Source organism: Nicotiana sylvestris, chromosome 3 (assembly GCF_000393655.2).
Source record: "Nicotiana sylvestris chromosome 3, ASM39365v2, whole genome shotgun sequence".
NCBI classification, from domain to species: Eukaryota; Viridiplantae; Streptophyta; class Magnoliopsida; order Solanales; family Solanaceae; genus Nicotiana; species Nicotiana sylvestris.
This window is the reverse complement of record NC_091059.1, coordinates 145,527,393-145,552,653: the sequence shown is the minus strand read 5'-3', so window position 1 is coordinate 145,552,653 and position 25,261 is coordinate 145,527,393. Positions and strand designations below refer to the sequence as shown.

Genomic DNA, 25,261 nt, shown 5'->3' with positions numbered 1-25,261 from the left:
GATAAAATCAAGGCCATCGAAGAAATCACAGTGGTAAACAATGTAAAGGCCGTGCAACGGCTAACAGGTCGGATAGCGGCTCTAGGTAGATTCATATCCAGGTCATCCGACAGGAGCCATTGTTTCTTCTCTTTACTCAAAAGAAAGAACAACTTCGAATGGACTTTAGAATGCCACCACGCCTTATAAGAGCTGAAGCGATATCTGACTAGCCCACCTCTGCTCCACACGCCAAAGGAGGATGAAACACTATATCTATACTTGGTTGTATCCGAGATAGCGGTAAGCGGCGTGCTAGTTCGAGAAGAGCAAGGTACGCAATTATCTATTTATTATGTAAGCCAGACTCTAGGGGATGCCGAAACTAGGTACCCACACCTCGAAAAATTGGCTCTTGCGTTAATAAGTGCATCGCAAAAATTGAAACCCTATTTTCAATGCCATCATATTTGTGTTCTAACGACATACCCCCTCCGAAGCATATTGCACAAACCCGAATTATCAGGCCGATTGGCCAAATGGGCCATCGAATTCGGGGGGGGGGGGTATGATATCGAGCATCAAACTCAAACGGCCATCAAGTCCCAGATTCTGGTAGACTTAGTAGATGATTTCTTGCCCTCCCTCATGCCCGAGGTAGAAAAGGAACTTTTACTGAAATCAGGCACGTCTTCTGGGGTATAGACCCTATTCACTGACGACGCCACAAACATGAGAGGTTCTGGACTTGGTATAGTCCTAAAGCCACCTATGGGCGGTGTTATCAGACAATCTATAAGAACTGCAAGATTGACTAACAATGAAGCCGAGCACGAGGCTATGATTGCAGGTTTAGAACTGGCTAAATGCCTGGGAGCCGAGACCATCGAAGCAAAATGCGATTCACTCCTGGTAGTGAACCAGGTGAATGGGATCTACAAGGTCCGAGAAGACAGGATGCAGCGGTATTTGGACAAGATCCAAGTCACACTACGTCGTTTCAAAGAATGGAATTTAGTCCATGTACCTCGAGAGCAGAATAGTGAGGTCGATGCCCTCACAAACCTAGGATCGTCTGTTGAAGAAGATGACCTACTCCCTGGGGCTGTTATTCAGCTATCTAAATCAGTGATCGAGGAAGGTCAGGCGGAGGTTAATTCCACCAGCCTAACATGGGATTAGAGAAATAAATATATTGATTATCTGAAAGACGAAAAATTGCCCGCGGATCCAAAGGAATTAAAGGCCTTGCAAACCAAAGCAGTCTGGTTCTCGTTTGATGATAATAAGACTCTGTATAGAACTTTGGACGTCCCCCTAGTTGTATGTCTTGGGTCGGGGGATACAGATTACGTACTCCGAGAAATAATGAGGGTATTTGCGGAAATCACTCAGACGCCAACTCCTTGGTCCAAAAAATAATTAGGACAGGCTACTATCGGGACAGCATGGAAAATGACACCAAAGAATTCATCAGTAAGTGCGACAAATGCCAAAGATTTTCCCCGATGATTCACCAACTCAGTGAACAACTACATTCGGTCTTGTTACCATGGCCGTTCATGAAGTGGGGGATGGACATTGTCGGACCCCTGCCAACGGCACCAGTTAAGGCTAGGTTTATTTTATTTATGACAGACTATTTCTTCAAATGGGTGGAAGCGCAGGCCTTCGAAAAGATAAAAGAAAAAAAGTCATCAACTTCATCTGGGACCACATCATGTGTCGATTCGTGATTCCTTCCGAGATAACATTATTTTAAGCTCGAATTCTTAACCCTGAACCAGTGGTTCTGGGTTACATATCCCCAGCAGAGTCGCCAGAGCTGTCACACCTCCTTTTTACGCGCCCGCGGGGGCGCAGGGGAGTTTTTTCCAATTAAAGGACAATCGAAACGGGATTGGTTTAATTATTCAGAGTCGCCACTTGGGAGATTTAGGGTGTCCCAAGTCACCAATTTTAATCCCGAATCGAGGAAAAGAATGACTCTATATTATGGTCTGCGTACCAGAAATCCGGATAAGGAATTCTGTTAACCCGGGAGAAGGTGTTAGGCATTCCCGAGTTCCGTGGTTCTAGCACGGTCGCTCAACTGTTATATTCGGCTTGATTATCTGATTTTATACAAGTGTGAACTTATGTGCAAAATTTAACTTTTAACCGCTTTTATCATTTACTGTTTTTATCAAGAATTGCAACGTTGTGAAAATGTATCTCGAACCGCGTTACAATCAATGTACCCGTGGTCGTCGACACACTTTGACTCCGTTGAGATTTGGATTTGGGTCACATCAATGTGCACCCGAGTTTAAGGAAATTAAATTATTAAAGGCGCGCCTAAAGCGACTAGCGTATTTATTTTGGGTAGGACCGTGGAATTTTACTAAACGGTCCATCCCGAAGCCTAAACAATTTTTAAAGCAATATTTATTGAGGGCCCCGCAATTTGTATTTTTATTTGGCGAGGCTCACCTCGTTCTTTATTTCTAATGAATTTGCAACGTCATGGACATGCATCTCGAACCACGTCACAGTCAATGTACCCGTGATTAGAGAGGCATTTCGAATCCGTCGAGATTTGGATTTGGGTCACATAAATGTGCACCCGAGTTTAAGAAGGTAAAGTTTATTAAAGCGTATCCTAAAGAGACTAACGTGTTGTCATTTTAGGAAGGTTGTGAGATTTGCTAAACAACCCGTCCGGGAAACTAAATGCTTCAATGATTTACATTTAACAAGGGCCCCGCATCTGCGTGTTTTGTTTATTTTCATCGAGGCTCATCTCGTTCTTATTTTAAAAGGATATCCTATAGCAACTACGTTTCTTGTCGTGTTCGTCTCTATCAATTGAAAACGGTAGACAGTCCTAATTAATTACATGATTGCGAGTTTACTTATAACAGGATTTAAAATGCTTTTACAGAATAATAAAATGTGACTGCGATTATGGATAACTAGCCGAAAATTATGGGCCCAAACCTAGCTCATGCGAGATGGCCAGACTTAGGCCCCCTTTTTCGATATGGGCCTAACTGATTTGTTTCGATTTGGGCTCGGCCTTCATGAGATTGAGGCCTAGGACTGATTCTTTGTTCTGTGAAATGAGTTTATCAATTTATATGGGACAATCTGGCAAAAGGAGAAAGAATTTTAACTAAAGTGGATAGTTTTCCTATTTGGCTTACATTAGAGAATATATTACACCCTCAGACTAAGTCTAAAGGTACAACTTATTACACTGGGAATGTTTTTTTTCACCTAACAGCACACATACATGACTAGCATGCATTAACCTGCATTGATACACTAAGCATGTAGGCTACTTCTATTATCCAAACAAAAATGTAACTACTATATACTACATGACATTTAACACAACAGTCCACGTGTATATAAACAATCTGCAGGTCCTCTCTTTTGCATTTATGTTCAAACTCTCAGTTACATTAGTGGTATCGATTGTGTACCTGGTAAGGAGGACAAAGAAGAAAGGAATGATCAGCTAAGCAATATGCAGTGAATACAGCAACAGCAGATAACACCAACAACACAGCAACAACAACCAGCCACAATGATGAAGCTCACAAGTGGTCGAGCAACAAACAAGCAGTCCCAGAAACAGAATGATGAACCAACAGAAAACCAGAGTATTCAATATAACAGCACCAGCAGTTCAACAATCACAAACAGCTCGGCAAATAACCAACAACAATTAGCAAAGACAGCTTGGCTAACTTGAACTCCTAAGCAGTTTTCAGACAGTGTTTTGTTACAATATTCTGAAATTTTCTTTTTGTTTTTTTTTTCTTTCTCTCCAGACTCAAAAATGTCCAGCCTAAGACCCTTAAACTTCAGCCCCTGTTTTAGTTATCAAATGGCCTATTTATAGGCCAAATGCACCATTACAGCTGAGCTGCCCTGCCTGCCAATTGGCAGAATGCCCATACTCTTTTAAGCCCATGCTCAGCATGCTTGGTGTCAGCTCCCTTTATTCCCCACGCCTGGTTTTGTTTAATCCAGAATTATGGGCTCATTTGTTTATTCATTTTGAGCCCCCATACCCTTGTGTCTTGTTCCCCCATTGGTATTAGTTTAATCCTAAGTTAGTACCCTTTTTGTCAGCTCACTTAAACTAATTACTTCTGTTCTTTTTAAACACCCCAGAATACCCCCGTTAACCTTGATTATTACTGCCCCTGCCTATTGCAGCATTAGGGCATTTTTGCACTGATGAAAACTCGAACTCAGGACTGCCTAGACTGAACCCTTTTAGTCATTTTTATAATGCCAACAGACCATTTCAAACATTACTAGGTCATCCAGCCAGTGTCCGAGTTTAATTAGTTATGTGAAACTCCTAGCTCCTTCGATCCATTAGTTATAGAAAACTAATCGACGACATTTATCGAGTCGACTATACTAATTATAGCAGGTAATAATCAGTCGCTCATATAAACAACACGTTCGGGGACCTAAAGGGTATCAGACAACTTTTATTAAATTACTGGGCCTATATGAATTAGTTCCTTTGACGATTAATCTAACTGACGATCATGTTTATCACAGAGTGTATTCAGAACAAACAGAAGACAATCGACCAAATAAAGGGTCTTTAACAGAGATGAAAGAAATCTGGAAGAAGTAACAAAATAACAAACAAACACAAAGAGATATGCTGACAACTTATTTGGAAATAAAACAAAAGAACGGAAAACTTACCAAAATGTTTAAACCAAACAGACCCAAATCAAACTCGACTTCGAACCTTTGAGGCCGAACAAACCTTAATCAGGGTGTTCTCACATGAGAACACCTTGGTTAAGGTCTATTAGACCTCAAACCTATGTCAAAACTGGCCGGGTTCCCCAGGTGCATGTGCTTCAGAAGTCTGGATTTCCAGATCTGGATTTTTGGGAGTTGTGGGTGGATTCGGACCAAACCAAGCTTGGTTTGGTCACGAGGAAGGTCAGGAGAGTGTCTAGCATGAAGATGGGGTGGTTTGGCATAGGTCCAGGTTCGACTCAAATCTTCAAACGAAGATTCGAGACGAACGGAAGTGATTCGAGGCTTGTGGTTAGTGGATTCGTGTTCAGGATGGTCGGGTGCATCGGGGGTGTTATTTTGGTGGTCATCGGAACTGTGGTTGCCAGGCTTATGGTGGGAAACCTAGGCTGCTAGGGTTTGAGAGGAAAGGGAGCCTGGGGAAGATGGTGAATAGTGGCCGAGGGGGGGGTGTGGCTTGGGGCGTGGGGTAAGGGGGTTAGGTTTATATATGTATTGAGGGTTTAGATCCTGGCCATTGGATCAATTGAGATCAAGGGCCAGGATCTAACCATTGAGGAGGGACGACGTCGTTCGGGAGATGATAGTGGGTTATGACCGGGTAGGGGATTGGATCGGGTCATGTTGACGGGTTTAGAGGAAGGCCTGGATCCGTTGGATCAATGGGAATGAACGGCCCAGATTAACTTGCCTGAAACGACGTCGTTTCGACTTAGCAGGGGCTGTATTGGACCGTTTGATTGCCATGAATCAACGGCTCAGATTGAGGCGCTGATACGACGTCGTTTGGGACGTGTCCGGGCAGCCTGTGTTTGGACTGGATCTGTGTCCTGGTCTTGGGCCTATTTTGTTTCATTTCTTGGCCCAAACCGATTTTCCCTACTCTTTTGCTTTTGTTTTCTTTCTTATTATTTTTTCTTTTCTTTTAAACAAAATAAAAATAACAAATAATAAGGTAACGGAATTAAACAACAATGCAACATTTTAACACAATTATCACAAAAATATTTACGTAGGTTAGCTAAGAGCCTAGGGCGAACGGTGCACATATATATTTTTTGAATTTTCTTTTACTGACCGAATTATGGTTTAACCATCCTAATACATATATTTTGTATTTTGTTTGTTAATGATTAAATGCAAAAAAAAAAAAAAAAAAAGAATGGACAGATCCACAAGTGACTAACAACACATGAAAACTCGAACAATTGTACAACGAAGCCATTTGTCACTATTTTTATTTTCTTTTGGAGCGAATGTCCGTAAAGCAAAAATCACGTGCTTACAGCTGCCCCTCTTTGCACGGAGACACGAAGGGTTTTCGCGCAAAGATAAAGCGAGCGATTTTTGCCCGTCCGAATACTCCGTGTGAAGCATTTTTGAAAAAGATTTGACCGAACCTTTGCTTCGGAGGTTTCCTACATATCCTGGGCTGAACAGGAATCAGGTCAATGTAGTTCGGGAAATTTTGGTAGCTGGGACTACCATGTGACTGTATTGCTTGCTGTTGTTGTGCGCTGTTGCATGCTGCTGTAGGATGCTACTGCTCAACCGATCTCCCTATTACATTGCTCTAAAAGGAAAAACAAGAAGTTAAGCTAGAGTATGAGGTCTCATCTATCTCCCACTTGTTCTTGTTGTCTTGCTTTCTTGTCGGCTAATGCTTTCCTCTGACGCCTGTATTTTGTGAACTTGGAGATGATGCTGATCCTTCGCTGACGTTTGAATGCCAGTTTTCGTCACTTTGCTTGACCCGCTGGGGATACGACTTTCTTCTTTAAATCTTTCAATGGTTTCCTCAGTGGTATGGCTTTTCATCAGAATTGTTATGTTGGGCATGCCATAGCGTTCCCAAACTGCTCTTTTGAGACGCGTTCCTTCTTCCCTTTGAATGTGCGCTTGCTTTTGCAGTTGTCTGCTTCTTGGTGCTGAGGATTTTATTGTTTCCCGTTTGGGGATCTCTGTCGTAACCTTCCGTCTTCAGGTGGGGTGACTGATTCCAAAATCTAGAGCTGAATGTATTCCCGCATTATACTGGTGGGCGACCTAGAACTTAAATGTATTCCCGCGTTATACTGGTGGGCGACCTAGAAAAAGTATTCCCGCATTATACTGGTGGGCGACCTAGAACTTAAATGTATTCCCGCATTATACTGGTGGGCGACCTAGAACTTAAAAGTATTCCCGCATTATACTGGTGGGCGACCTAGAACTTAAATGTATTCCCGCATTATACTGGTGGGCGACCTAGAAAAAGTATTCCCGCATTATACTGGTGGGCGACCTAGAACTTAAATGTATTCCCGCATTATACTGGTGGGCGACCTAGAACTTAAAAGTATTCCCGCATTATACTGGTGGGCGACCTAGAACTTAAATGTATTCCCGCATTATACTGGTGGGCGACCTAGAACTTAAAAGTATTCCCGCATTATACTGGTGGGCGACCTAGAACTTAAAAGTATTCCCGCATTATACTGGTGGGCGACCTAGAACTTAAATGTATTCCTGCATTATACTGGTGGGCGACCTAGAACTTAAAAGTATTCCCGCATTATACTGGTGGGCGACCTAGAACTTAAATGTATTCCCGCATTATACTGGTGGGCGACCTAGAACTTAAAAGTATTCCCGCATTATACTGGTGGGCGACCTAGAACTTAAAAGTATTCCCGCATTATACTGGTGGGCGACCTAGAACTTAAATGTATTCCCGCATTATACTGGTGGGCGACCTAGAACTTAAAAGTATTCCCGCATTATACTGGTGGGCGACCTAGAACTTAAAAGTATTCCCGCATTATACTGGTGGGCGACCTAGAACTTAAATGTATTCCCGCATTATACTGGTGGGCGACCTAGAACTTAAAAGTATTCCCGCATTATACTGGTGGGCGACCTAGAACTTAAATGTATTCCCGCATTATACTGGTGGGCGACCTAGAACTTAAAAGTATTCCCGCATTATACTGGTGGGCGACCTAGAACTTAAATGTATTCCCGCATTATACTGGTGGGCGACCTAGAACTTAAAAGTATTCCCGCATTATACTGGTGGGCGACCTAGAACTTAAATGTATTCCCGCATTATACTGGTGGGCGACCTAGAACTTAAAAGTATTCCCGCATTATACTGGTGGGCGACCTAGAACTTAAATGTATTCCCGCATTATACTGGTGGGCGACCTAGAACTTAAAAGTATTCCCGCATTATACTGGTGGGCGACCTAGAACTTAAAAGTATTCCCGCATTATACTGGTGGGCGACCTAGAACTTAAAAGTATTCCAATTGTTTCCCCGTTCTTCCGAGAAAATTTTCGACAATCGGCAGAAAATTTTCTGCCCCGGTTTTTGGTAACTTCCATGGCATTGCATCTTGTTGCCGTCATCAATTCTTTGCTCTCCTGCAAAAGACAAAAGGTTTTAGTCAGTTTTAATCGTGGGGGTAGAGGGTGCCTTTCTGGCGAGCCATTTTTCTCTCTCCCCTTTTCTTGCTCTTTGTCCCCATAATGGGTTGGCAGGCAAAGTTGCCTGTTGGGGATCTCTAGCCTGCTGGGGATATGGTTTTCAATTTATCCCCTTTTCTGCTTTCTTTTAAAACACATGATGTGGGAGTCTGCTTCTAACTCCCGAAACCACTCCCTTTGGAGCTTACTTCTTCCAACATTTCCGAGCACAGTCCCTGCATCGCCTGGGGCCGGCCTTTTAAGACTGTTTGTATTACCCTGCATTGGGTGAATTTCCCTTCGGTTTCTGGTAGTAAGCTTTGAAAAATCCTTTAAAGAACACTTTTTTAGGAAAAGAAAATAAAGATATGGAAAAGAGAAAATCTTTCTGAACCAATCTTTTGTGGGAGGAGACAATCAAAAGAACTTATCTGGATGACACAACTGGTCCCCGTGATCATGACATGCACCATAGATTCCCGACCCAGTCTATTTGTATCAATTGATTTGTCCGACGGGCTGACTTGCTGGGGATGATAAATGGATGTTCATCTTGTTGCGAATGTGGTAGGTTTCGCTGCTCTATCTTGTCGCCTCATAGTGCCCTTCGAGGGGTTTTCACTAATGAGACTCTCTCTTTTCTCTCATCTCCCGGCGCCTTATGGTGCCTGTGAAGGTTTTCACCAATAAGACTCTCTCATTTCATTTCCCTCATCTTACATCGCCTCTCGGTGCCTGTGAAGGTTTTCACCGATGAGACTCTCTCATTTTATTTCTTTTCGAGGAATCGGGGTGTTGTAGATATGATCCTCTCTTCTGGAGATTCTTTTGACTATCAACTCATTCCCAGTCTTACGATCCTTTTCTTTGCTGGGGATCGGTGTATCATTCTCGGCCTTATTTGCCGGATTTGGCATCTCTCGAACATTGATCGGGAGGTCTTTTGGATGTCGATGTTGGTTTTGGTGTGGGATTGAAGGAAGGCTAAAAAAAAAAAAAAAAAAAAAAAAAAATGAAAACAACTTGGAGGGTGATGTGCTACAACTTTTGGAATCAAACCTTTGTTGGAACTTAAAACATAACTTCTGCCCCAGTTTTCTTGCTTGGGGAATTTATTTATTTTTTACTTTTATGTTGTGCTACGTGCATTACGCACGCTGTGTCTATTATGCATACTATGTACATTATGCATCCTATATTTATTATGATGCATACTATGACCGAGCCGTGAGGCGCCTACGTATCCTCTTTGAGGAATCAGGTCAAACGTAGTTCCCACGGTTTTGTATTTCTTTATGATTTCATCTTCTTTTTCTTCTTCTTTTTCTTTTTTTTTTTTTTTTTTTTTTTTCATGTCCTTTCCATTAGTGATTCCAAAAGAGGGGTATGAAAGGATTACTTAAGGCTCAAAGGGGGAAGCAAGGGTTAAACAGTGTTTGGATAGAAGAAAGAATTGCCTCCGTCATCTCATTATCCATCAAATGCCAAATACAAACAAATAAACCAAAAATTGCCATAATTAAAGAAATTACGCATAATATCTCTTGACTGCATCTGAATTGATAGCCATGTCGACACATCTACCTTCGATATCTGTCAAACACAGAGCGCCGTTGGACAATACTCTGGTCACGATATAAGGCCCTTGCCAATTTGGGGCGAATTTGCCTTTTGCTTCGACCTGATGTGGGAGGATCTTCTTTAACACCTGCTGCCCTACCTCAAACTTCCTGGGGCGCACCTTCTTGTTATATGCTCTTGCCATTCTCTTCTGATACAGTTGACCATGGCACACTGCTGCCAATCTTTTCTCATCTATCAGGCTCAACTGTTCCAATCGAGCTTTTACCCATTCATCATCATCAATCCCGGCTTCAGCGACAATTCGGAGGGATGGAATTTCGACCTCCGTTGGTATCACGGCCTCAGTTCCATACACCAACAAATAAGGAGTTGTGCCTATGGAGGTCCGGACGGTAGTGCGGTACCCCAACAAAGCAAAGGGTAATTTCTCGTGCCATTGTCTGGACCCTTCCACCATTTTTCGTAGTATCTTCTTGATATTCTTATTGGCTGCTTCGACTGCTCCATTCGCCTTGGGACGATATGGGGTGGAATTGCGGTGTGTAATCTTGAATTGTTGGCACACCTCTCTCATCAGGCTGCTATTAAGATTCGCGCCGTTATCCGTAATGATCACTTTTGGGATCCCAAATCTGCAGATGATATGGGAGTGAACAAAGTCCACCACCGCCTTCTTGGTTACCGATTTGAAGGTTTTAGCCTCCACCCATTTGGTGAAGTAATCAATGGTCACTAGAATGAACCTATGACCGTTGGACGCTGCTGGCTCGATGGGCCCAATGACATCCATGCCCCATGCTACAAACGGCCAGGGTGCTGACATCGTATGTAACTCTGTTGGCGGAGAATGAATCAAATCTCCATGTATCTGGCACTTATGGCATTTCCTTACGAAAGTGATACAGTCGTGTTCCATGGTTAGCCAATAACACCCTGTTCGAAGGATCTTTCTTGCCAATACATATCCGCTCATGTGTGGCCCACAAACTCCGGCATGTACTTCCGCCATAACCGTCGTTGCCTGCCCGGCATCTATGCATCTCAACAACCCCAAATCCGGGGTTCTTTTGTACAATACTCCTCCACTGAGGAAGAAACCATTCGACAAACGCCGAAGGGCTCTTTTTTGGTCTCCAGAGGCATGTTCTGGATATATCCCCATTTTGAGATATTCCTTGATATCATGAAACCAGGGTTCGCCATCTGCTTCTTCTTCTATGGTATTGCAGTAGGCGTGCTGATCACGGACTTGGATATGCAGAGGATCAACATACATTTTGTCAGGGTGGTGCAGCATTGATGCTAAGGTGGCTAAAGCATCTGCAACCTCATTGTGAACTCTCGGGATGTGTTTGAACTTCACCGATCGAAATTGCTTGCTCAGATCATGCAAGCATTGTCGGTATGGTATGAGCTTCAGATCTCGTGTTTCCCATTCACCCTGAATTTGATGTACCAAGAGGTCCGAGTCTCCCAAGACCAAGACGTCTTGGACATCCATGTCAGCAGCCAAGCGCAGACCCAGAATGCAAGCCTCATATTCGGCCATATTGTTAGTGCAATAGAAGCGCAGTTGGGCCGTAACAGGATAATGCCGTCCTGTTTCAGAGATGAGTACTGCCCCTATTCCCACCCCTTTTGCATTTGCCGCTCCATCAAAGAAAAGCTTCCAACCCGGTTCCTCGGGTAATTCCAACTCATTTGTATGCATCACCTCTTCGTCAGGAAAATACGTTCTTAAAGGCTCGTATTTTTCGTCAACGGGATTCTCTGCCAAATGGTCTGCTAGTGCCTGGGCTTTCATGGCCGTCCTTGTTACGTAGATGATATCAAACTCTGTGAGCAGAATTTGCCACTTTGCCAACCTTCCCGTGGGCATAGGTTTCTGAAAGATATACTTCAATGGGTCCAAGCGGGATATGAGATAAGTAGTATATGAGGACAGGTAGTGCTTCAACTTCTGAGCTACCCAAGTCAGGGCGCAGCATGTTTTCTCGAGTTGAGTGTACTTGACCTCATGCACTGTGAATTTCTTGCTAAGATAGTAGATGGCCTGCTCCTTCCTTCCTGTGTCATCATGTTGCCCCAGTACACAACCAAATGAATTTTCCAAGACTGTCAGGTAAAGGATTAGGGGTTTCCCGGGCTTAGGCGGGACCAACACGGGTGGATTAGACAGATACCCTTTGATTTGGTCGAAAGCCTCTTGACACTCTGTCGTCCAACCTTCTGCAGCATCCTTTCTCAGTAGCCGAAATATGGGCTCACAAGTTGCTGTGAGTTGAGCGATGAACCTGCTGATGTAATTGAGTCTACCCAGCAAACTCATTACCTCTGTTTTGTTCCTTGGCGGTGGCAAATCTCGGATGGATTCAATTTTGGATGGGTCTAACTCAATCCCCCGTCGACTGACGATGAATCCTAGCAACTTTCCTGATGGAACCCCGAATGCGCATTTGGCCGGGTTAAGCTTGATATCATACCTCCGGAGTCTTTGGAAAAATCTCCTTAGGTCTGCCACATGGTCCTCCTGACGCCAAGATTTGATGATCACATCATCGACGTACACCTCTATTTCTTTGTGTATCATGTCATGAAACACAGCAGTCATTGCTCGCATGTACGTTGCCCCAGCGTTCTTTAAACCGAACGGCATTACCCGATAGCAGTAGGTTCCCCATGGCGTAATAAATGCTGTCTTCTCAGCATCCTCCTCATCCATTAGGATCTGATGATAACCCGCATAGCAATCCACAAAGGATCCGATCTCGCGCCCAGCGCAATTATCGATCAGGATATGAATGTTGGGTAACGGGAAATTGTCCTTGGGACTTGCTTTGTTGAGGTTGCGGTAGTCGACGCACACCCTGATTTTTCCATCCTTCTTTGGGACTGGTACCACATTGGCCAACCATTCGGGATACCGAGTGACCCGAATGACCTTCGATTGTAATTGCTTGATCACTTCTTCTTTGATCTTTACACTCATTTCTGTTTTAAATTTCCTTAGTTTTTGCTTGACCGGAGGGCATGCCGGGTCAGTGGGCAATTTGTGAACCACTAAATTGGTGCTCAATCCAGGCATATCATCATATGACCATGCAAAAACATCTTTGAATTCCCTGAGAGTTTCGATCAATTCTGCTTTGACATTTGGCTCAATGTGGATGCTAATTTTGGTCTCTTGGATGATATCAGCGTCTCCTAGGTTCACAGCCTCAGTGTCATTTAGGTTAGGCTTGGGTTTCTCTTCAAATTGGCACAGTTCTCGATTTATTTCTTCGAAGGCTTCTCCTTCGTCACATTCGGATTCATTATCACAAACGACCTCTTGCATTGTTGAGTCAGATTCAGATTGATTTATTAGACTAGGTCGAAGATCCGCTGTGCATGCCATGTCATTAGGACCAGTAAAAAGAGAACTGTTCAGAAAGAAAAAGAACAAAACCAGAAATTAAAATGGGACAAAAGAAAAGAACTTTATTAAATTTGCAGGATAAAAAGGGTTCACACTTTTACAAAACGAAAGTAAAATTGGGATTACACCCTTGAATAATCCGATCAAACAAACAAACAAACAAAACATTAATCAAAGCCTACTACCAAGACTCCCCTCGGACAGGAAGAGGAGTAACCGTCCAATTGTTGGTCTTGGCCTCAGGCCCCACAAATTGTATCTCTGCCCTGCTGGAACCCTCTCCAGCTTCCACCACACTGACATCCGCGAATAGTCTCTCAAAACTCTGATTCAGGTCTTCATTTATGCCGATCAAAGGTCCTTGAATCTTTGGGATCGCTGACCCCTTGGCACTAGCTTTAACAAAAGACCTCGAGAGTCGTGGTACTGGTTTAGGCAGAAACCAGACCCTCTTCTTCATTTTTCGCGCTTGCTTCCTGTCTGCTGGGGTTGGTTTGAACCCCAACCCGAAAGTTTCCAGATTCTTAGGAAGGGAGACAGGTTGGACTATCCCTTGAAGTTCAACTCCCAGGCCTTTTCCCGGCACAAACCCATTACCCAGCATCTCCGATACCATCATGACTGTCGCGGCAGCTACCCTAGGGTGCGGGATGATTTCTCCTTCAGAGATTTTGTTGGCCGACCCTGTATCGAGAATCTGGTAGACCCAAGGACCCTTGTCATCAGTGGTCTCTATGAAAGGCACAATGGTTCCGCCCATGGTGCATGTTGTATCCTCACCGTGCAACACGACCTCTTGTCTTTCCCACTCGAACTTCACTGCCTGATGTAGGGTGGAAGGCACCGCTTTAGCTGCATGAATCCAAGGTCGTCCTAACAGCAAATTGTAAGATACCGTGGCGTCCAATACCTGGAATTCCATGGTAAACAGGACCGGGCCAATGGTTAGTTCAAGTACAACATCCCCCACAGTGGCTGTTCCGTTTCCGTCAAACCCTCGGACACAGATGCTATTCTCCCGGATTCTTCCATGGTCAATCTTTAACTGGTCCAGGGTGGATAATGGACAAATATTGGCGCTTGAGCCGTTATCCACTAATACTCGGGTTACCACCGAGTCTTCACATTTGACAGCTAGGTATAGAGCTTTGTTGTGCTCTGTACCTTCCACCGGCAGGTCATCATCTGAGAATGTCACTCTGTTCACCTCGAAAATCTTGCTGGCAATGGTTTCCAGGTGGTTTACAGAAATCTCACTGGGTACATGGGCCTCGTTCAATATTTTTAACAGGGCTCGGCGATGTTCCTCGGAATGGAGGAGTAATGACAATAGTGAGATCTGGGCAGGTGTTTTTCTCAGCTGCTCAACCACAGAATAGTCTTGCACTTTCATCTTCCTCAGGAAGTCTTCGGCCTCTTCTTCTGACACTGGCTTCTTGGTTGCCACTGGGTTGGTTTTCCTTAACTCCATCGGAGCAAAACATCGACCTGATCGAGTCAGCCCTTGCGCTTCACAACTGACTTCTTCCACCTGTTTTCCTTGGTACGTTACCACTGCTTTTTCATATTTCCAGGGGACAGCCCTGCTGTCAAGCATTGGCAGTTGGACCACCGGCTTTATGGTTACCCGTTCTCTACATACCCCTATCAACACGACCGCCGGTGTGGGCAGGATCCCTGGTATTACCAACTTGCTTGGCTCGGGTTTGCTTGCTATGACGGACGGGTTCTTCCCCCATAATACTACCGGCTTGACACCTTCTCCCTGCGACTGTGCATTTGTTCCTCCCCTGGTTAAGACTTCTTTTGGGGCAGCTTGGATCATCATCACTGTTTGTGAGGGTTTTCTTAATTCACCTCCCTCACATACCAACTCAATCATGTGAGCTTCGTGGTGCGCTGGCAGTGGATTTTGGTTGATGTTAGGAGTCTCCGGTGTCTGGACCTCGATCTTATTGGTGTCAATAAGATCCTGTATGGCATGCCTTAACTTCCAACACTTCTCGGTATCGTGCCCGAGCATCCCTGAACAGTATTCACAACTGATTGAACGATCCAAATTCTGAGGCGGGGGATTTGGTTCCCGAGTATGGACGGGACTAACCAAACCCAATTGCCGCAGCTTGTGGAACACAGCGGTGTAGGTTTCTCCCAGTTCGGTGAAGGTTCTTTGCTTCCGCAACCTGTCATTTCTGGCATCTGGATTTCCCCGGAAACCTGCCCCTGAAGGATTTCTATATGCCCTTGGTGGAGGGTAAGTGTTTTGTGGTGGTGCATATATGTTCTGGGGAGCCGGTGCGCGCCATTGTGGGCGAACCGGAGGCTGAGTGTATACCTGGGCTTGGTGTACGGAACAATGTGGTTCTCGAGGTGGATAGAAATTTTGTGGTGGGTTGTATGGATAGTTTGACCTGTGAGGCCTGGGTTGGTTGTAGTGTGGCCTGCCAGCCCTGGACCAACTGCCTGCCTCGATCGTGGCAACCTCTTCTTTCTTTCTTCTTAGCGCACCTCCCGTGCCGCTTTGAATAGCCTGGGTCGTGGCCTTAAGTGCCGAATAGTTTAAGATCTTGTCCGACCTCAAACCTTCTTCTATCATGACCCCTATTTTGACTACCTCGTTGAAAGATTTTCCAACCGTTGTCACCAAGTGACCAAAGTAGGTTGGATCCAATGTCTGCAAAAAGTAGTCTACCATTTCTCCCTCTCTCATGGGAGGATCGACCCTAGCTGCTTGTTCTCTCCAACGGAACCCGAACTCGCGAAAACTTTCCCCGGGTTTCTTCCCAGTCCTCAATAACGTGAGACGGTCAGGGACTATCTCTAGATTGTACTGGAAATGACCTGCAAAAGCCTGTGCCAGATCATCCCACGTGTACCACCTGCTGAAATCCTGCCTGGTATACCATTCCAGCGCAGATCCGCTCAGACTTTGGCCGAAGTAAGCTATCAAAAGCTCATCCTTGCCTCCTGCCCCTCTCATTTTGCTACAGAACCCCCGCAAATGTGCCATGGGATCACCGTGCCCTTCATATAAATCAAACTTGGGCATCTTGAACCCAGCCGGGAGTTGGACATCTGGGAAAGGGCACAGATCTTTGTATGCCACGCTGACTTGATTGCCCAGCCCGTGCAAGTTTCTGAAGGATTGCTCCAGGCTTTTGAACTTTCTTAACACTTCATCCTGTTCTGGGGCCTTAACAGGCTTCTCAACCTCTGCCGGTACTTCCAAATGGGGATTGTAAACCTGTGGTTCCGGTGCGTGGAATGTAGGCTCAGGGGGATAGTACTGTGTATCGTGAGCCTGAAACAATGGCTCACTGGTCGTTCGCTGCAAAGGGGCTGATGCAGGTCCCACAAAAATGGGAATATTGGATGTTGGGAGAGGTTGGTGGGGTGGTGGAGCTTGGGAATCATGAGGGCTTCTCTCTTGATGATAGAGGGGGTTTGGGCGGCTTGTGGAAGGGCCAGAGTGAGGGTACTCCGGTACGTGTCCCAGTGTCTCAGGGCTCTTTTGCGTTTTGGCCAGGGCTAGCTGCATGGCATGCATCTCCAGTCCCATCCTCTCAATCTTTTCCATTGCCTCTTTTAGCAACTGGCTCATCGGCCTTTCTTCCTCATTACTATTCTCAGAAGTGGTCATGCTTGTTGCTACCGGTCCTTTGGATCTGGTTTGGTATGAATGTGTTGCCAGAATTCTTTAACAACTAACTGTCTGGTATCAGACAACAACAAACTTTGTTAGTGTTAGAGCTTAACAGATTTGATCATAACACATAGAGGATGCAATGCACCTAGGCAGTTGACCGTTTCTACATGCTTTGCTTCAAACCACATGCGTCATCCCGGTTTGTTCATTCGTCTCTTTTTTAGAGTATTATGCGAAACCCCGCGTTTTTATTTTATTTACATTTTCTTTTCTTTATTTAAAAAGCGGTCGAATCTTATGGGGATTGCCTACGTATCACGTCCCCGCGTGAATCAGACCAGGCGTAGTTCTGCCTTAAAGTAAAGACACATAGAAATTCTTCCGGAGTCACTTAATTTCATTATCAAAATTTGCTATTACACATTGCTTCAAACAACATAGCAACAGTACAGACTCCATGGTTCTTTGACCCTATTTGATTGAAGAAAAAATTGGAAAACAACATATGGGAAAACATCAAAGCTTAACTAAAACAAGACTCGGCCAGAGGTTAATTTTCCAACTTAGGGACTCGCGAGGCATCGTTCGGCCTTTTCGCGGTTCTAGGTGCGAGATCCCTTTCGAGCTGCTCCAACTCGTGCATGGTCTGTTTGACATAACCCATCACTACTGGGAGAACGGTAACACAGGTCATGTTTTCACACCGTCGACACCTTCTGATGATGGCATGGGCAATGGCCCTGATCTTGTCTCTGGTTTTTTTCTTCTCTATGAGTAGGTGTCTTATCTGATCACTGCACGTCTTGAATACCTGTGAGTCCTGTATATGCTGATCCCTCAGCTGTCGCACTTCTTCCTTCATTTGGGCCAACAAGTCGTAACAGTATCTACTCTCCGATTGGAAATCCCCGGCCTGCTTAACTGCTTTAAACTCGAGTGTAGCCATCTCCCTCTTTATTTTGGCCACAGTCTTCTCGTGGTCACGTTTCAATTGGTTCAAACACCGGCGATGCTTATCTACTCTTGTTCCCCACCGTGCCTTGAACTCTGTCATGACCTTTTCGGATTCTTCTAACCTGTCTCGCCATTCCGCGATCTCCCTTTTCAAACCCTTTATCAACCGCTGGTCTGATCGACTTCTGGGCTGCTCGTCGAGAGACAATCTCAATTTTTGGATTTGGGCCTTAAGCTCTTCGTTCTCTTGGATCAATCTATTCTTTTCGCTTCGATCCGCCGCGACTTGTACGCTATTATCGAATTTCAGACTATCCATTTGTAGCTTCAAATCGCCAATCTCTGCCCGATAACCCTTCTCTTTTGCTAACCAGTTCCATTGCCCTTGGGATGATTCTACGAAATCTTTGAGATGCGGCCTCTTAGCCGGTCTTTCGTAGGACAGGCTACCTCTAAACCAAGCGTGATATTCTGGGGCGACTTCCCCTTGTGCCGTATTAATCACACAAGTGTTTGCTGTCAGATGTTGGCATTCACTCCATATTTGGCGGACTTCTTCTTCAGGGAAATGACCGTTCGGACTGATTTCAATCACTTGGGTACTCAAATCTTCATCTTTCGGTACCACTTGGTACCTCCCAAGTTGCCTCAAAACCCGATATGGTGCATAGGGTTGGATACTTTTCAGTCCCATTAACAGAAAGTGAGGCCGGGTTGCCGGCATGTATATGATTTCCTCGATAGGTGACCATCCGAGCGTCCACTGGACTTGGCTGGCAGTGAGAGTTCGGAGAAATGCGGTCCATGATGTGACTCCCTTAGGTAAATTGAGCCCTTTGATTCTCGTGTAGAATTCTCCAATACAAGTTTTTTCTGGCGAACCATAACCCAAAAGTGAGGAGCGATGGCATAAATGATCGGTCATCCACATTTGCAACAGTAGGTTACATCCTTCGAAAAAGTCGCCCCTGGCTCGACAAGCAGTGAGAGCCCGGAAAATGTCAGCCATAATCATAGGCGCCAGAGTACTTTTATCTTGGGTAAGCAAAGTATTGACAACCCCGGCTATCCTTAGATCAATGTTTCCATCTTTCCTAGGGAACACTATAAGTCCCAGAAAGGCTGTCATAAAAGCCACTAGCCTGTGTTCGTCCCACTTTTGTCGGTTGCCTCTACTGCATAGCTTGAAATCCGGCTTATTGAACCCGCCCATGTGACCGTATCTAGCATATATGAGGTGGAGACTGCAGAATCCTTTGGCAAGATCTGGATGGTGGAATGTCCGAGGTATTTTTAGGAAATCCAGAAACCTGTGTACCGTGACAGCTCTAGGTGCAATTAAGTATTTGAATCTAAAAGGGGCTTCATCAATCCCGATGTACCCTGCTATTTCTTCCAACGTCGGGGTGAGCTCGAAGTCCGAAAAATGGAACACGTTGTGTGCGGAATCCCAACAAGTGACCAATGATCTGATGATATCACCCCGAGGCTGAATGTTTAGTAGGTCCGGGAGACCTTTCAGATATTTCCTTACTTTGTCTTGCCCTTCTTTGCCTAAGTCGTTCCACCATAACCGCAACTCAAACGGGATCCTGGTCATTATTGAAAAGGGTTCGTTTTGTACCGTGCTCATCCTGCACATTTATTGGGGTGATTATGCCTAAGTGAATAATAAAAAATAATAAAAAAAAAAAAAAAAAAATAATAAAACTTTATTTAGACGTCTACTTTTATAAAACTTTATGAAAAACCCTGCACATTTATTACTTTCATGACTTTTGGCAAAACCAGTAATTTTGCCACAAATAAAGGCGTATTTTTATATTTGTATATATATATGTAGAGATATATATATATATCAAAAATAAGACTCTTTTCCATCTTCATTTTTGCGACAGGACAAACCATATATATATATATTTAAAAGTATATAAAAGTAGAACGACGACCCCTTTTTTCTTCTTTTCTATTTTTCCTTTGCAATTAATTAAAATAAAACTAATAAGACATTTTCCTTTCATTTTCTCAAAATTTCAGCAGAGTTTTGACTGTATTTTGGCATTGGCTTTTTTTTTTTTTTTTTTCAAAAATAAACAATTAACTCCTTAACCGCTATTCCTTCCCCTTTTTTTTCGATTTCCATTATTCAAACACTGGTCAGCATGCGGGCTTGAGACAAATAGATGCACGGAAAACAAATGGGATGCATTAGGATGGTCCTTTCATACCAGGTTGCTAGTCCTAGACGGACCCAACCCCTGTGTTGAGTCCCCTAAGTCATATGCAACATGATGCAAATAAGCGCTCCTACTAGGGATCCGGCATGAAGTCACGTTATTCTATGTTCAAAACCTGGGTCAGTGTTCTAGACAGTGTACCCGAGCAGACAACTCGGGCCGAGGAGGGGCAACTTACCGGGAACCAAAAGGCCGTCCGGCTTCGTAACTTATCCGTCCTCTTTCTTATTTCGGGTATTGACACTAACAGAATAGGGAGTCTCGACCAGCGAGCTTCTCCCCGGAGGTAAGAAGAGAAGGGTTTCGGCACAGTTTATATATACAGTCCAAATAATATCAAAGCAGTAAAAGCAGCATTTAGCACATTAGGCTCAAACACGTAAAAAACCAGATAATAAATAAAGCCAAATAATAACAATTATTTTAAGCTCGAATTCTTAACCCTGAACCAGTGGTTCTGGGTTACATATCCCCAGCAGAGTCGCCAGAGCTGTCACACCTCCTTTTTACGCGCCCGCGGGGGCGCAGGGGAGTTTTTTCCAATTAAAGGACAATCGAAACGGGATTGGTTTAATTATTCAGAGTCGCCACTTGGGAGATTTAGGGTGTCCCAAGTCACCAATTTTAATCCCGAATCGAGGAAAAGAATGACTCTATATTATGGTCTGCGTACCAGAAATCCGGATAAGGAATTCTGTTAACCCGGGAGAAGGTGTTAGGCATTCCCGAGTTCCGTGGTTCTAGCACGGTCGCTCAACTGTTATATTCGGCTTGATTATCTGATTTTATACAAGTGTGAACTTATGTGCAAAATTTAACTTTTAACCGCTTTTATCATTTACTGTTTTTATCAAGAATTGCAACGTTGTGAAAATGTATCTCGAACCGCGTTACAATCAATGTACCCGTGGTCGTCGACACACTTTGACTCCGTTGAGATTTGGATTTGGGTCACATCAATGTGCACCCGAGTTTAAGGAAATTAAATTATTAAAGGCGCGCCTAAAGCGACTAGCGTATTTATTTTGGGTAGGACCGTGGAATTTTACTAAACGGTCCATCCCGAAGCCTAAACAATTTTTAAAGCAATATTTATTGAGGGCCCCGCAATTTGTATTTTTATTTGGCGAGGCTCACCTCGTTCTTTATTTCTAATGAATTTGCAACGTCATGGACATGCATCTCGAACCACGTCACAGTCAATGTACCCGTGATTAGAGAGGCATTTCGAATCCGTCGAGATTTGGATTTGGGTCACATAAATGTGCACCCGAGTTTAAGAAGGTAAAGTTTATTAAAGCGTATCCTAAAGAGACTAACGTGTTGTCATTTTAGGAAGGTTGTGAGATTTGCTAAACAACCCGTCCGGGAAACTAAATGCTTCAATGATTTACATTTAACAAGGGCCCCGCATCTGCGTGTTTTGTTTATTTTCATCGAGGCTCATCTCGTTCTTATTTTAAAAGGATATCCTATAGCAACTACGTTTCTTGTCGTGTTCGTCTCTATCAATTGAAAACGGTAGACAGTCCTAATTAATTACATGATTGCGAGTTTACTTATAACAGGATTTAAAATGCTTTTACAGAATAATAAAATGTGACTGCGATTATGGATAACTAGCCGAAAATTATGGGCCCAAACCTAGCTCATGCGAGATGGCCAGACTTAGGCCCCCTTTTTCGATATGGGCCTAACTGATTTGTTTCGATTTGGGCTCGGCCTTCATGAGATTGAGGCCTAGGACTGATTCTTTGTTCTGTGAAATGAGTTTATCAATTTATATGGGACAATCTGGCAAAAGGAGAAAGAATTTTAACTAAAGTGGATAGTTTTCCTATTTGGCTTACATTAGAGAATATATTACACCCTCAGACTAAGTCTAAAGGTACAACTTATTACACTGGGAATGTTTTTTTTCACCTAACAGCACACATACATGACTAGCATGCATTAACCTGCATTGATACACTAAGCATGTAGGCTACTTCTATTATCCAAACAAAAATGTAACTACTATATACTACATGACATTTAACACAACAGTCCACGTGTATATAAACAATCTGCAGGTCCTCTCTTTTGCATTTATGTTCAAACTCTCAGTTACATTAGTGGTATCGATTGTGTACCTGGTAAGGAGGACAAAGAAGAAAGGAATGATCAGCTAAGCAATATGCAGTGAATACAGCAACAGCAGATAACACCAACAACACAGCAACAACAACCAGCCACAATGATGAAGCTCACAAGTGGTCGAGCAACAAACAAGCAGTCCCAGAAACAGAATGATGAACCAACAGAAAACCAGAGTATTCAATATAACAGCACCAGCAGTTCAACAATCACAAACAGCTCGGCAAATAACCAACAACAATTAGCAAAGACAGCTTGGCTAACTTGAACTCCTAAGCAGTTTTCAGACAGTGTTTTGTTACAATATTCTGAAATTTTCTTTTTGTTTTTTTTTTTCTTTCTCTCCAGACTCAAAAATGTCCAGCCTAAGACCCTTAAACTTCAGCCCCTGTTTTAGTTATCAAATGGCCTATTTATAGGCCAAATGCACCATTACAGCTGAGCTGCCCTGCCTGCCAATTGGCAGAATGCCCATACTCTTTTAAGCCCATGCTCAGCATGCTTGGTGTCAGCTCCCTTTATTCCCCACGCCTGGTTTTGTTTAATCCAGAATTATGGGCTCATTTGTTTATTCATTTTGAGCCCCCATACCCTTGTGTCTTGTTCCCCCATTGGTATTAGTTTAATCCTAAGTTAGTACCCTTTTTGTCAGCTCACTTAAACTAATTACTTCTGTTCTTTTTAAACACCCCAGAATACCCCCGTTAACCTTGATTATTACTGCCCCTGCCTATTGCAGCATTAGGGCATTTTTGCACTGATGAAAACTCGAACTCAGGACTGCCTAGACTGAACCCTTTTAGTCATTTTTATAATGCCAACAGACCATTTCAAACATTACTAGGTCATCCAGCCAGTGTCCGAGTTTAATTAGTTATGTGAAACTCCTAGCTCCTTCGATCCATTAGTTATAGAAAACTAATCGACGACATTTATCGAGTCGACTATACTAATTATAGCAGGTAATAATCAGTCGCTCATATAAACAACACGTTCGGGGACCTAAAGGGTATCAGACAACTTTTATTAAATTACTGGGCCTATATGAATTAGTTCCTTTGACGATTAATCTAACTGACGATCATGTTTATCACAGAGTGTATTCAGAACAAACAGAAGACAATCGACCAAATAAAGGGTCTTTAACAGAGATGAAAGAAATCTGGAAGAAGTAACAAAATAACAAACAAACACAAAGAGATATGCTGACAACTTATTTGGAAATAAAACAAAAGAACGGAAAACTTACCAAAATGTTTAAACCAAACAGACCCAAATCAAACTCGACTTCGAACCTTTGAGGCCGAACAAACCTTAATCAGGGTGTTCTCACATGAGAACACCTTGGTTAAGGTCTATTAGACCTCAAACCTATGTCAAAACTGGCCGGGTTCCCCAGGTGCATGTGCTTCAGAAGTCTGGATTTCCAGATCTGGATTTTTGGGAGTTGTGGGTGGATTCGGACCAAACCAAGCTTGGTTTGGTCACGAGGAAGGTCAGGAGAGTGTCTAGCATGAAGATGGGGTGGTTTGGCATAGGTCCAGGTTCGACTCAAATCTTCAAACGAAGATTCGAGACGAACGGAAGTGATTCGAGGCTTGTGGTTAGTGGATTCGTGTTCAGGATGGTCGGGTGCATCGGGGGTGTTATTTTGGTGGTCATCGGAACTGTGGTTGCCAGGCTTATGGTGGGAAACCTAGGCTGCTAGGGTTTGAGAGGAAAGGGAGCCTGGGGAAGATGGTGAATAGTGGCCGAGGGGGGGGTGTGGCTTGGGGCGTGGGGTAAGGGGGTTAGGTTTATATATGTATTGAGGGTTTAGATCCTGGCCATTGGATCAATTGAGATCAAGGGCCAGGATCTAACCATTGAGGAGGGACGACGTCGTTCGGGAGATGATAGTGGGTTATGACCGGGTAGGGGATTGGATCGGGTCATGTTGACGGGTTTAGAGGAAGGCCTGGATCCGTTGGATCAATGGGAATGAACGGCCCAGATTAACTTGCCTGAAACGACGTCGTTTCGACTTAGCAGGGGCTGTATTGGACCGTTTGATTGCCATGAATCAACGGCTCAGATTGAGGCGCTGATACGACGTCGTTTGGGACGTGTCCGGGCAGCCTGTGTTTGGACTGGATCTGTGTCCTGGTCTTGGGCCTATTTTGTTTCATTTCTTGGCCCAAACCGATTTTCCCTACTCTTTTGCTTTTGTTTTCTTTCTTATTATTTTTTCTTTTCTTTTAAACAAAATAAAAATAACAAATAATAAGGTAACGGAATTAAACAACAATGCAACATTTTAACACAATTATCACAAAAATATTTACGTAGGTTAGCTAAGAGCCTAGGGCGAACGGTGCACATATATATTTTTTGAATTTTCTTTTACTGACCGAATTATGGTTTAACCATCCTAATACATATATTTTGTATTTTGTTTGTTAATGATTAAATGCAAAAAAAAAAAAAAAAAAAAGAATGGACAGATCCACAAGTGACTAACAACACATGAAAACTCGAACAATTGTACAACGAAGCCATTTGTCACTATTTTTATTTTCTTTTGGAGCGAATGTCCGTAAAGCAAAAATCACGTGCTTACACACCCTACCACTCGTGTGCAAACTGCCAGGCTGAGTCCATAATACCATCATCCAAAACTTAAAAAAGAAACTAGAAATTGCCAAATGGAAAGTGGAGAGAAATATTGCCAGAGGTGCTGCGGGCACACCGAATAACTTCAAAATAAAGCATAGGGGAAACACCTTTCTCTCTATTGTACGACGCCAAAGCTTTAATACCAGTGGAGGTCGGGGAGCCGAGCGCCATATTCCAACACACCACTAAAAGCTTGAACAACGAGTCCATGACAACGGCCCTTGAACTACTAGATGAAAAACGAGAAGCCTCGCTGGTCTGGATGGCCGCCCAAAAGCAAAGGATCGAAAGATATTATAATAGGAGAACAAACCTCCGGCATTTCGGAGTCTGGGACTTGGTTCTAAGGAAAGTCACACTTAACACCCGAAACCCTAATGAAGGAAAGCTAGGCCAAAATTGGGAAGGACCGTACCGCATCCT

General features: G+C 43.7%; 1 protein-coding gene across 1 annotated transcript; it reads left to right on the top strand.

Moving 5' to 3' along the window:
• Positions 1–711: 711 nt before the first annotated feature.
• Positions 712–1,161, top strand: LOC138888136 (uncharacterized). The gene has a single exon (XM_070169950.1). It carries the CDS (start codon positions 712–714, stop codon positions 1,159–1,161), a length of 450 nt encoding a protein of 149 aa, XP_070026051.1.
• The last annotated feature ends 24,100 nt before the right edge of the window (positions 1,162–25,261 follow it).

What these genes read in the sequence shown, in the direction of transcription:
- LOC138888136 (XM_070169950.1), top strand. Translation starts at nt 712, where the DNA reads ATGAGAGGTTCTGGACTTGGTATAGTCCTAAAGCCACCTATGGGCGGT.